At 37.9% G+C, this 14,491-nt stretch overlaps 1 protein-coding gene across 1 annotated transcript in view; it reads right to left on the bottom strand.

The window, feature by feature from the left end:
* BFSP1 (beaded filament structural protein 1) overlaps positions 1–14,491 on the bottom strand; it is a 569,852-nt gene that overhangs the window by 145,743 nt on the left and 409,618 nt on the right. Inside the window, exon 7 of the mRNA XM_044060145.1 lies at positions 10,027–10,134. Within this exon, the coding sequence (XP_043916080.1) occupies positions 10,027–10,134 (108 nt within the window). The remainder of the gene's footprint in view (positions 1–10,026; positions 10,135–14,491) is intronic.

Raw genomic sequence — 14,491 nt, 5'->3', positions numbered from 1 at the left:
ATGCTTTAACACCTCACACAGGCTTACAGACTTCTCACTTCTTACTGTATTGATATCCAGCATTCTGCAAAATATGTCTGCTCTGCTTCTCCTCAGACAGTTGTGTTGTTTAGGTAATATACAACTACATGGTGCCCACTGACTTGTAGGTACTGACAAAGTTACGTGATGGCCTGTACATCCTGCTGCTACTCTGACTTGTTACAACCTGTTGTTATACTAGCCACCTTCCAGGTTAATCTGTGCATGTGGAATGTCCATAGCTCTGGCTTCCCATCCCTTCATTCTCTTTGGCATTGTCCAGCTTTCTAGCAGTAACAAATAGTGACATATTTTATAAGTCTGTGGAACTCCTACCACAGTAATACCTCACATGCAAAATTGTAGGTGCAGCCAGCTTCAAACCATGAACACCATCTATCATGCTAATGCACTTAGCCCACTAAGCCACACTAGCTACCAGAAAGTAAAGTTTAATTCCTGAGACTATCAACAGGAGATGAACATAATTTTGACCCCTGAATATCAAGGAAACAGGACATGTTGCCAGGTTGTTTGGGACAGCCCTGGGACTGTGTGGTCTGTTGCTATGACCTTGCTAACATATTGTTACTGCAGTTGTATGGGAGCGTGGCTGTGTTGGGGGTAGGGGTTTCTAGCATTGACACTCATGCGTCTGTCCAATGGCCCCACTGTTTGGCATTTCTTCACATAGTGCAGTGGCCTACTGCATATTATGGGGCAACCAGTATTGGACAGAGAGTACATGTTGTCCCACATAGCTGTTGGCTCTCTGTAGGTAGCCCAGTAGCCCAGTCTATTCCCTTGCATACATACTGTAGATCTATGCATATGGTACCATAGTCTAGTATCCCATGCATTTGTTGTGAAGAAGAGTGACTTATCTTGTGACTTCAGCAGCTGAGATAACAGTGCTTCAGTGCTGAGTCTGTTTGATGCACACAATACACAGCCAATACATGGTAAGGTACAGGTTCTGTGGTGTGGCTGGCATCTTTTTTTTACTGTGTATGTGAGTCAGAGAGGTGTCAGTCACTAGGACCCTAGGTTGTCAGTGCATGTGCTATGTGTTGCCTCTTTGCGAAGGCCAGAGCATGCTGGGCATGCCTACATCTGCCTACAGGAAAAGGCTCAGGAGGTTCCTCTTCCAAGTCCCCCTGTGGTTGTGGGACCTCGACACTAGTGGGGGCTGTGTGTCCCTTCCCTTTGATAATCCTGCCTCAGCTATTTCTGCAGGATCATATTGCATAGCATGGCACATACTGTGAACATCTGTGCACATATGGCTGGAGAGTACTGCAGGGCTCCACCAGATATATTGAGGCAGTGGAACCATGACTTGAGCAGCTCAAACACACTCTCTATGATGTTCCTAGTTTGTGCGTGTATCTCAATATGGCATTCTTCTGTAGGTATGTGTGCATTTCTGATGGGTGTCATCATCCACAGTTCCAGTGCATAGCCAGCATTCCACAGTAGATGAATGTACAGGATGCCCCCCTGGAAAACTTCTAGTACAGATGTGATGCACGCCAGATATGGGAGTCATGATAACTTCCAGGCCAGCACACACACTCATGATAATGTCCTGGGCATTGCACATGACATGGCAGTTGATGGAGTGATACCCCTTGCGGTTGATTTAGACTCTACCCTCCTCACTGGGTGAAGCTTTGATGTTCACATGAGTGCAGTCTATGGCATCCAGTCCCTTAGGGTAGTGTGCTACATGGTGGAAGAGATGCATGCAGCTGGCCTTCTCCTCAGGGGTGCAGGGTAAATAAATGCTCAGTGGCGTGTATTTGCATGACAGCCAGGAACTGGTGGAGTACCCTGGATGCAGATGCCTATGAGACCCCATCATGTCCCAGTTGGTCTTTGAAAAGTATCTGAAGCTAGTATTTTAAGGGCTGCACATACCTTTGTTTCCACTGGGTTGGATTCCCCTCTGTTGACTCTGTGTCTGAGTTGAGGGCAGCAAAGCTTGCTAAGTTCTTGTAGCATGTTCCTGTCCACCCTGTAGCACTCTACAATCTCCAGCTCATGTAGCTCCTGGAAGGTTACACTGGGCCTGAACACTCTTCTCCTTTTCTGTCTAGGCCTATTGTCAGCATCCGCATCAGCACTTACCTCAGCCTCTAGCACATACAGATGTAGCAGAGCAGCAGCAGCCCCTAGCATTCTGTCAGTTAAAATTCCCAAGTGTGTAGAATATGAGTGAGAAATCAGATTGTAGGGTGTATGCATACTTTATAGTGATGTGCTGCAGGTGCAGTCTGTGTGATTGGCTATGATGCATTCCACCTGCCAGGTATATTACTGAGGGCTTTGAATGGCCGAGTGGAACAGGGTTTATCAGTCATTTACACATGACTGGCTTTCCCAGGCTATATCCTTTTTTTTTCAATGCCTTCCCTGCTAAGCACTGCAGTGCAGAGAGCAAACCTGCAGTACTGGTGTAAACACTGATCAGCAGTCTGGGCACAACCCCATGCACGGGCATGCTCAACATAGCTTAAATAAGCTAAAACACATGCCCTGCAGCTAAACAAAGCTTAGCAGCACTAGACACACACCCCTGCTTAGCTGAGCTGTGCGGCATGCAAACAGGTGACTCTAAGCTGCAATAAACTTACACTTATAGTGACACACTCCCTTGTTTGTCAACTACCTGTTCTACTGACACCAATACAGTTATGTAGCTACACGTGTTTTATCGGTGGACACAGTGGCCTATTTTTGTTATTCAGTAAACCCCAGCTCATTTGCATACAGATCCTTGCACATAACCTGGATACTTCACTATTCCAGGGCCTGCCTCCTTAGCAACCACTGACATCTGCTATTGTACATACTGCATGCAGGGCAGTATAATGCATTATTCTCACATATTTTCTGTTTTTAAACATTTTAACTTTTTTGCATAACAGCATGTTTGCGCATTGCTGTGTGCTGTGAAATTGTATTACAGATATTAAAAAATATTATTTTATATTATTTTGCATTAGTTTTTGGACTCACAGGGCATAGCTTTGAACATATCTGTGCCTACCATGACATTTCTGACCTTATACTTGGGCTTTTACAGCCCCTGTTCAATTTTTATATTTCTGTACACGGTTATTTTCTGTGTACATTTCTGACACCAACATGGGTTCTGCACGGATACCTAGCTGCTTCCTGGATCACAAAACACCCTCTTTTGCGTGAATTTCACCTGCTTATGAGGTGATTTGTATGACACGGACACTTCTGTGTCCGCATGCTCATGCACGCCCCTTTGCTCTGTTTAGTGGATTGCACGACTGACGGTTTCCATGTTAGATTCATGCCACTATGCCTACATGGAAAATCCATCTATGTAAACTTTATTGAATTCCTCCCTTGTCTGTTATTAATTTTGTGTGTGATATTAATAGTAAGTATGGTTACATGTGGAATTTTTTGGTCTATATCATGGCATCAAAAAGGATGTTAATCAAACGGCTTTAATATCAAAAATGCCATTCATTGAGGTGGGTTTTGTGAGATCATGGTACAGTGAAAATTGGAAAATTTTCCCTCACTGTAGTGTGATCTCAGAGTTGGTATATATAATTACTGGGGGAGGGGGGGGTGCAGCCTCCCAAAAGAGCGACTTTGATGAATGGCATTTTTGATTTTTAAGCCATTCGATTAAAGTCCTTTTAGATGCCTTGATACAGACACAATTTTTTAATATTTATAGATTTGGACACATGATGTTATTACTTTAGAGGTCTGTTATGCCTATGGCGGTGTTATTTATGAGTACCATGGTATTCCAAAGAGCATTACAGCTATTTTGCAATATTTGGTGTAAGCTTGTTTTCAAGTGACACCGTATACATTAAGTAAACACAGAAAGTGCATACATTGACAAACTAATTAGGCACAAACTCATATTAACCAGGCTTCAAATATACACATATAAATGGGTATAAAATCCCATGATGCATGCCCACCTCTAACAATTACAGTAAAAAAAAATTACATACTGTATAATAATTCCACTAACTAAAATATTTGCAACAACTAATAATATAAAGTGAAAATAGAAATCTAGCTGTATCTCATTCCATGAAACATGTATGACAGTCACTACACCTATTGATTCCAACAGATGAAAAAAAATGACAGAGCGAGAGGGAGAAATAAAACATCTTCACTGTTAGTTCTTAGATGGTTGTAACTGCCCTCACACTTTTTCATGTTGGGGCTTACTTTGTTCCTACACATTGTACTTTATGGTTGGAATTCATAGTCCGGGACTTCACATTTTTGTAGAGGTGATCCATGAAGAGCAGTGGTATGTGGATAAGCAAATCCTGGACTACGAATATGCTAATGAAGATGTGAAAGATTTCCTGTAAACACGCCCCTGTCACAAATGAGTAACATGCATAATGCATAAGCAATAGGGGAACAGCTACTATGCTGTTAAGGGGCTTTACATGTATGTGTATGAGTTTGAATCATAGACATGAATCTATAATGAGCTTGTTTACATACAAAGTGTGTAAATAGCCCTGCACATGCCAGTAAACAGCAGTTTTCTTAGAGAATACAGAGATGCAAGATTATTTGATGCTTCTACATACCTGGACAAGTTACTGAAGGGTCACTTGGAGAAATGTGTCATTTACATGCCTGTGCATACTAGGAAATGTTACTGAAGGGGTTGCTTCGGAAAATAATTCCGTTGTTTGTCAAGGAAGTGCTTGTGCATACATGATCAGACTGGTGAAGTGATCGCTGGGCAAAATAATTTATTGTGTCATTTTAGTGCTTGTTCATACTTAAGAAAAAACAAATGAAGGTGGGTTGCTTGGGGAACTAATTCATTTTTGTGTCAGGGAAGTGCTTGTGCTTACTTTGAAAAACTGCTGAAGGGATTGTGAATTACAACTCCGATATCAAAGACAAATCATCACCTTTCACAAGACATCCATACCACACAGATGCCGGACTGTAAACTGCGCAAACACCTCATTATCATACTACATTTTACAACATTTTTATTTGTATCTCATTATTTTTAAGGCCTTTCACATCAGTGTAAATGGCTTCTGTGAATCTTGCCTTTACTATGTTCATTCACAAGCATCAGGAATAACCTTATTGCATTTGCGCAAGTGACTATGAGTTTTATATGGACTAACTTCATTGTTGCGCAATTGCAGTCAAAGTACAATCACCAAGACAGTGATTATAATTAATTAAACAATAAAGTGTAGTGATTGTTGACAAACTGCCAACTGTATATATGAACACAATTACACACAGTTATATTCATATGTTATACGTGTGTGTTTGTGTGTGTGTGTGTGTGTGTGTGTGTGTGTGTGTGTGTGTGTGTGTGTGTGTGTGTGTGTGTGTGTGTCTCTGTATGTGTGTATGAATATCTTAGTCAACTAATACTTCAGGCAGCTCCTATATTGATCTCCTTCTCAACCTGAAGTTGAGGAACAAAAAAGAAAAATACAGTACTGAAGATGTAAAAAAAAGGAAAAGAAAACACTTTTCTTTAAGCTGCTAACCTAGATATACTTGAATGCACATGGATGACGGAAACTTTAAAGGCTCTGCTTTCAGAGATCCTATAAAGGCTTGCAACCTTGTTGACCATTCTCTGTTTCTAATGCCCTGTTGGCAGCTAGCATGAGCAGAAAGGTCTATAAACCTTTCTAAGGTATATCATTCAAACTGATACTTCATAAAAACTGGATTCTCTGGAGAATCCAATCCCCTTAATTAAAAGGTTCCTCTTGGATTCATCATGGCCTCTTTACCCCTTTTTATTAACTAGACTACCCACTGACATATCCAGTCTCTCAGTAAAAAAAAAAGAAATCTGTGCTATCTGGAGTGTAATAAAAACTGCTCTCTATTTGGAGGGCAGCCTAGAATCTTTTAAAATCATGAAAATTTGTATATTGATTAAGTGGTCAGTGTTGGTTTCAGGAGTTCATAAGCCAAATACACCTCTCCCTGGGGTATCTAACTGAGATGAGCAAGACACTGGATTGTATGTTAATGATGAAGGTCTAATATTTGCTGTAAAACTATGCCCATAGGTCCATCCATTCTATTATACTCAATGCCACTGAATTTGACCCAAGTGAAACTGGCATCCCTTCAATGTAGAGCTGTGGAAACAGGCCCATAGTCCATCTATTGCAGCCTTCCTAAAGTCAGTTAGTGCTTAGACAGTAATACCTAAAAGACATACTTTTCTGCACACTCCTGTGATGTGCCAACCTTAATTTCAAGGCCGCACTCATTCTTTTGTGACACTGGGGAATGCACAAAGGGGATGATCCACTCATTGGCAGTTGTCTGCACCATTTTCTAGAAGGTATACTTCTACTGCAAACTTTTTGTGTCATAGGAAGCACGTGCCATCAACCTATGGCAACCGGCTATACTGCAATCGCTGTAGGTTGCTACTTGAAATGATTCCCCAATCATTTCTTTGTGGCTGTCTCTTTCTCTACAAATGGTGATTTATTTATGCCTACTATTTGGTGGGGTGGGCTTCCTCTTGCAATACTCCATATCTGTTGAGGTGTATTGTGGTAGCATATCAGTCTGAATAGCTATGTGACATTTTAGTCTTCAGCATGGCTACCATTTTGATTTTGAATGCAGCAGTGATGGTATCTTGCCTCCTTCAGCAGAAGAAATAGCTCTCCCTTACTGGGTGCTGCAACAACGTTGGGACTCCATTGTTCTATTTGGAACCTCTCTGTTTTCCTGGTAGTACACTGCTTATGATGTCTTTCTCTACTCCTTCCTCTGTACTTGTCCCTCTTGCCTATCATCAGCCAAGTTTTATGATGCTAGACTTGCTGCTGCTGTGTTTTAGGCAAACCATTCTGCTTTGTAACTTTCGTACTATTCTTTATCTCACTCCAGCTGTGGGTCTTCCAGATTGTACTGCATTTTTGAATATTTGTATGTACTCCTAAGCTGATTATAGGTATTTTCATTCAATTTCCTGTCCTGGGTGCCTAATACAATAGAATGCCCTTTGAGTGATAGCCCCAGATCCATTTCTCCACTCATAATTTCATTTTCATAGCATATGTACATTGCATTCTTTTTTTTTTCTTTTCAGTTCTTAGTTAATCTAATGCTAAAAATCAACTGGGAAGAAAGATAAGCTGAGTACCACACATTTTGGTGGGTGGGCATGTGGCCTTTGCATATGACACCTCTACCACTGCCTATTCCAAGTGAAATGATATGGCTATGGAATTTAGCAGAAGGGGGAACTGATTAAGAAAGAGAAAATAAGGCAGGGCAGAAATAATACAATCTAATGTTGGAACAGAAATATAATGCTTTTCAACAATTAGAATCGATCAAGTATTAGCTGTCACATTACATGTGAAGTATTTGCATTATCTTGATTAAACCTTGGAAGAAAAACAATTATGTAAAAAGATAAAAGCAACTTCCCTCACAGCTAACAGGAATGCTATTTAAATGGCAATGAATATAGTTGAGTGTTTCAATAATTTGCTCCTGCTCACAACACAGTAACTGCAGACAAATGTCTGTACCTAACTCCCAAACCAGACTGATGTCCTGTTGAGGTCATTCCTTTCCCATGGAAACCCCCAGGTTATACAAAGCTGAAATGCTGGATGTATACTGTGGTTCCTTTACTAATTCTGTTTGTTTAAGATTTCAGGATTTCATAGCGATTTTGCCAGTACATGATTTTAATTTATAATGTTTGTGATTACAATTTGAATAACTTGCTTAAAATTAAATAACTGTAAGCATTGTATTAATACACTATTTTGTCCTTGCTTCAGTGGAATAATGTGTGTATTACTTTGTGTTAATCTGCAGGAAAACATATTGAAGATATAAAAATGAAAACAAATATGATATCTATAAAGTGTAACCAACCACTTCTGAATGAGGCGTTTTATTTCTCATAGAAAGTCAGTTCTTTAGACTAAGTCTGATGAGGTATGTGTTTTGTATGCCAGTTTTAATATACTGATGCTAGATACCAGCCTATTGCCATTAATAATTTTCCAGCATATAGTTAGTACTTGCTGACAACAAATTGCAGATTATCAGTACGCCGATAAACATGTGAATGTCTACAGCATGTAGATAAAAATAGATCACAAAGTAGTGTGTTACATTTTGATTACTGCATCTATTTGCTTGCTTAACTTACTTACCATTTATATATCAACATCACCTGTGAGTTTGCAGAGTTTTTGTTACCAGACCAACTTGACATTTTTTTTATTTTTAATATCTAAAAACAAATCCATGGCATGCTATGGGAAATAATACTTTAAAGATTCTGAATCTGAAACAGACTTCTATGTTGCATTAAAATTGCTTGCAAAGTCTTCAATCCTTTTTTGCTAGTTCAAAAAATTATTGGAACTGAAAAAGAAACAAAACATGTATTAAAGCAATAATAGGCTTTGGCCACATGATGGCACTAATAACCTGTCACTGAGAATATTTCCTCCTAATTTTTTTCATCACCTCACTTCTTTGCTTTAAAAAATATTTGTACAGCTTGCATCATACAATTATATAATTTCAAATTACTGTTATTAAAAGTACTGTAGTTGACTTTAGTTCAACAGCAGTGGCATGTCACCACATTCATAGCTGCTCTAACATTTAGTTTAATTTGATTTTTCCAGTTTTTATTTTTGTAAGCTACAAAATCATTTGCTACATACATCAGATATTGCTTTTCATTTTTATTGATTCTTCACATAAAGGCATATACTCTGTAAACTAGTTATTGAATAAATTTCTTAGTATCTAGGTGAGCTACTTTTCAATTTAGATGCAAGAGGAAACAGAACAGTACAATACAATTTATTTGAGGAAAGCTGACACTGGTCAGGAAGCATTAGAAACCAGTGCAGAGAAAGATGCAGTTTAATACAAACTGGATTTCTGGAGTCCCTGCTTGGAAGCTAAGCCACCTGTAATGCTTTGTTTTTGTGGTTGTCCAGCAAATGCATTTCAACTAAATTTACAAGGTTGGAATGTGTCCCAAAGGCTAATGCCCTGTTGAAGAAAGTCATTTGCTGAACCATGCTGCTCAAAACTGTAACATTCTGTTTAGTAATATATTGTTTGATAAACATGGTATTCTATCAATGATAACACGTGCAGGAAAATGTGTTCTTCCTATATGGGTAGTTCCTTTCTGCATAATAAAGTTTATTGCAATAGTCTATCAACTCATGCACAGTAATTAATAATAATAGTAATAATAATAATAATAATAATAATAATAATAATAATAATAATAATAACATGGCAAAATCTTTTCTGCCATTATTTTGCCATTATGATATTATTTAGGACAGTTGGCTATTTATAGTAAGCAGGAGTCACAGTGCTTTTTTGGAAAAACTGGATGTTTATGAGAATTGTTTACGTAACATATGCTTGCTATCTAATATTTTCTCTCAACACATTAAAAGAAGAAAATATAGTTAGAGAAATAAAGAAAGAAAGAAAGAAAGAAAGAAGTAAAGCCTTATGCCTTTTTCCCTGTTTTGTCACAATGTCCCATAAAATGAAATTTCTTTGCAACATGCAACACGAATTAAACAGAAACCCATGTTAGTTCTCCATAACACAAATATACCTTCTGACATCAGTGGCACTCCTGTCTGATACTGCTAAAATAAGTTAAGATGCACAAATGCTTTATGAGAAATAATGACCAGAAAACTACATTTCAGAAAGAACTTTATAATTCCAGCAGTAATAAAACAACAGAAGTTTCTTTTGATAAATATTAGTTTTGCAAGAATTAGGGTACCATAGCAGTGCTGATAAGAAATGAATATTCATTATCCTTTATTGAAAGTATGGCAGCTGCAACCACTTATGCATGGCAATAGTACTAAAAACTTTTAATAGTTCAACAATGTACTTATATATATATATATATATATATATATATACTGGACATACCTCAGTTTGCATTTTCTGTTTTTCTGTTTGAAAATGACAGAGGGCAGTCTTGAACTCCTCAAGCTGATTTTGAAGTGCAGCAGCTCTCCCTTTGGTCCCTGGAGTTTGCTGGAATAAAATAAGAACAGCGATTATGACATGCTGCACTTTCATCCATTTGAGGAAATTTTCTATAAAAGCTTACTTATAACGATGAGGATTTCAGATGCTTCTGAGTTTTGGGGCCTCAGATAACTACAAAACGCAAACACAAATAAGATATTTTGACCACTTCAATTTTATTGCAACTTGCTTGCTATTTGCATAAAACAATGATTTGCATAATCGTTTGTGCCATCTTAATATTAAGAATCTTAGTATTCATAATAACATTGATTCTGGTGACCAGTATGGATCCAGAGGCCCATTTAGTCATTCGCTGTTTATTAGATAAGTTGCAGGTCCTATTTATTTTAAAATGTATACCCTCAACCCTGACTGTGATAAGGGCTTCCCCTGCCTATCATATCCATTATAAATTATGAAATGTGAACCTTTAGAACTGTAATTCATTAAATCAAATCATTAAAATCTAAAACTAATCTAGAGAAAATCTATTTAAGTAATTTTTCATAATAAAGTTATATGTGCATCTTGTATCAAATATCTATATAATAAAACAAGAAGGGTGAGTATGGTGGTACAGATATTATTGCACACCTGGAGATATTGTAAGAAAAGAGTCTAAACAGGGTGCACAATACAGTAAATGACATTTGGTAATATCTGTGGCACATATGCACAGCCACAAACATTGCAGTGCATAACTATAGCAAGTCTATGACTGCTCCAAACAATGCCCATATTTGATAATTTGGTGACCTCAACCACAGAAAGATAGTCCTTAATGATGAGAACCCAATACAGTTCTCACAGTTAATGGGGAAAAAGAAAAAGATATCTAAGTTAAGCAAGTAAATAATATTCTGTAGATACATAATAGCATCTTGAAAACTATGGCAAACAACTTTACTATACTGTAGGAAAGAGCAGGTCCATAAAAGCTCCTCAATAGATGTCCTAACAATCACAACAAACATTGACCATCATGTCACATAATTTAATCAGACTGCATTTATTTGTTGCTTGATCATACCGTCTAACATATCCCTGGGGCAGCAGTTTCCTTTACCCCAGCTTTTGTACCTAGTATTTGTTTTCTTTCTTTGTTTTTTACAATTTGAATCTTACAAGTGCTAGTTTATGTATGATGATTATATGTCTTATATGTGTAATAGTATATTTTAATTTAGAAAATCTCCTCTACTCTTTTAGATAATCTAGTACTGTGAAAAAGTATAGCTTTTTAAATATGTGCAGCATTGGCATGCCATTTTCAAGCCAGCCATTTTAGGGATCCTTCTGTCAAACTGATGTATGTGGCATTGCTCAGTTCTGTCAGTAAATTTCAACCTTCACATATTTTTGCAAGCTGCATAGATATGTTGAAAATCTGAGCTCAAAATGTTATGTTTTGGCAAAGATTTGGGCATTTGTTTAATGCAGTGTATGTGTGTGAAATGCCCCAGTTGCTTCATGGTGGTGGGTAGAGAATAAGGCTTGAACCCTGTACCTTGGGCCCAAGTGACAAGAGCCTGAATTCCCTATCTACCACCATTTCTAAAACGTTTGCAGATTTTTGCCTCATATTTGTTCTGTTCCTCATAAAATCTGTGGTTTCTGTATTTTTGTTACTTAAAGCAGACAGTAGTGCAGTGGTAGCAGTGTTTCCTGACAGCTATGGGTGGTCTGGTTTGATTCTTGGCTGGGGTGCCTTCTGTATGGAGTCTGCATGTCCTGTGTGGGTTTGCTGTGGTGTCCTCAGTGGATATTTGTCCCTATTTTTTGGACTATATTCCCCCCATTATTGGCTTCGTCCAGGTTTTTTGTGCCAAGGTTGAGAGCTATGGTGATAACTGAACTCACTGAATATGTTTAGGGGCTGTATACCCCCATTATTGGCTTTGTTCATGTGTTTTGTGCTAAGATGTTGACAGCTATGGTGAGAACTAAATTCACTAAATGGAAGCCATTTAAGTTTCAGACTTCCTTTCTTTCATAAAAATAGATGATTTGGCATAGTGGTATGTTGCTCTGGCTGGTTTGCACAGGGACCTGGGTTCAATACCTGGCAGTGAAATGTATGGTGTTAACACAGCATTTTATTCTAGCAACTTTCCAACATTATACAAGCAATGTTTAAAATGTGTCCCTGGTTTTTGGGCTTTTGCCCCCCCCCCCAAATAAATTTTGGCTTTGTCCAGATTTCTTGTGCTGCAAAGTTCAGAGATACAGCTGAGTGTCGAGTAGATTTTACAAGGAGCTGAGAGCTGCAGGGGAACAAAAGTTTAGTGCTGCTTATGCTTAGTCTGCTTACATTGTAAATAGTACAACAGGTAGTGTACTTGCTTTTGATGAAGAATGCTGTGGGTTCTACTCCCACAGTAGGTAGATCCATTGCTGATACTGTATTCTGTTTTAAAGGGGATGGATGCTGCAGTCCTCTTTGGTGAAGATACCTAGTAACTATGATCCTGTTATTAGTTTGCCATCCATTCCCTATTGCGATATTACTAGCATTATAATTTTTTTAATGTAACACAAGCAATTTATTCCTCAAGGGCAACAAGCGCTTTATTTGTAGATGAAACAATGACATATAAAGTTCTTTGCTAGCAGTAACCTCTTCATTAGTTAACAGATTTCTTTTATGTGGAATTATTAGATGGCTTTTACTTCTTCAGAGATCATGCATATTTTCTGATACTGGCGGACTGTTGAAGTTTGAGTAGACTTTTATGATGGAAATGTTCTGAATTGGGCAGTTCAACTGTACTGTATTGTACAAGGAATATAATTTAATGCAGTCAGGAAGGTGTATCAAACAGCATGTGTATGTTTCATGTTCAAGAGGCCTATGATTTGAACACAGCCCAAAATTAATCTTTATCTGCCACTGGCAAAATGTATTTTCTTTGAACGTGGGTTTCAATGCTGTTTCAATGAATGTGAGTTTCAAGGGCAGAGGAGTTTTAATGCTAAGTCTATTTTCATTGTGAGACTGCATTACTTTGTTTAGCAAATATCTATTAGGGTTTATGCTGTAAAATATAAAATAAAACTTTCAAATGAAATCCATATCATCGCAGAAGTAAAGCAGTATGCACATTACAGTTTTTATGGCAAATGGGGTGCAATAACCAAGGAATGGGACACTGGAATGGCTGCAGGGGTGACGCTCCATTCAACCATGATTTTGTGAGGGGGGAAAGGGAAGCAAACTCAGACAGCCCTGGCTGAACTATACCTCTCAACTGTCCAGGCTTTTGCAGAATGAATATATTTTTGCTTCTTATTTTTGGTTTGTTCCTCATAAAATTTGTGTTTTTTTTCCAAATCATTTACTAATGAAGTCACTAAATAATGATAGACACTGAGTTTCAGATGTCATAACCTTCAGAAAAATGCATGCTAAAGCAAGACCTGTTATTCTATCAACTGTCTTTTTAGTACTGTTTGTATGTTCCCCCAATATATTTGGCCATATCCAGATATCCTGCATTAAGAGGTTGAGAGGTACGTGCAAATAAATCGCTTTATAGAATTAGGAATATCCAAACCTCTCAACTGTCTCCAATTTTGGCTCAAAATGTTACTCTCCCCTTAATAATTCCTCTACAAAATGGAAATTTTGGAAGAAAACAGGGAGGGTTTACAATTATAAATAACTGTAATGATCAGAGTTATAGATTACTTTTATTACAGAAATGCATGTAGATGCTCTTATTTTGTCAGCTGCTCAAGTTAACAGTACTAATTTTAAAAAGGTGTCCCTTCTCTGACAGGTTCCCAGCTGTATTGTGTGGCAATTTTATATTTTTGCATAACATATTTGGTCTGTTTTTCATAAAATTGTGGTTTTCTGGCAAATTAGTAGCAAATCATTAAAGACTGAAGTTAGAAAATAATGGCAGACATTTGAGTTTCAGATTTCATACCCTTCAGAAAATTCATACTAATACAATACCTACTACTATTTTATAATCTTTCTAAGTTTATAAGAGAAATATTTAAAAATTGTCTTTATTTTTGGGCCTGTATCCCACTTCTATGTATGGCTTTGTCCAGATTTCTTGCTCTGAGGTTGAGAGGGATGAGTGTCAGTGCTATCACCGTCAGCCAGAGACATTTCAAACTGTGACCTACTTGTTGCACTCCACTCCCCATTGTAGTGGCTCTGGATGTGTCCAAGCAAGGCAAGGAGCAGTTATGCAGTGTAAGTGTGTAGAGTATTCCCCCATCCAAGGTAGACCAGAAGTATAACCGTGGCTTTTCATCTGTCCTTGATTTTGCAGAATGTTCTGGTTTTCTGTCATATTTTTATACTGTTGATTTATACTTCTTATTATTCAGAAAATGCATGCTG

The sequence above is a fragment of the Protopterus annectens genome, chromosome 1.part2, assembly GCF_019279795.1.
Source record: "Protopterus annectens isolate FY-2018-M chromosome 1.part2, PAN1.0, whole genome shotgun sequence".
Classification (NCBI taxonomy): domain Eukaryota; kingdom Metazoa; phylum Chordata; order Ceratodontiformes; family Protopteridae; genus Protopterus; species Protopterus annectens.
This window is presented reverse-complemented; position numbering and strand designations above follow the sequence as displayed.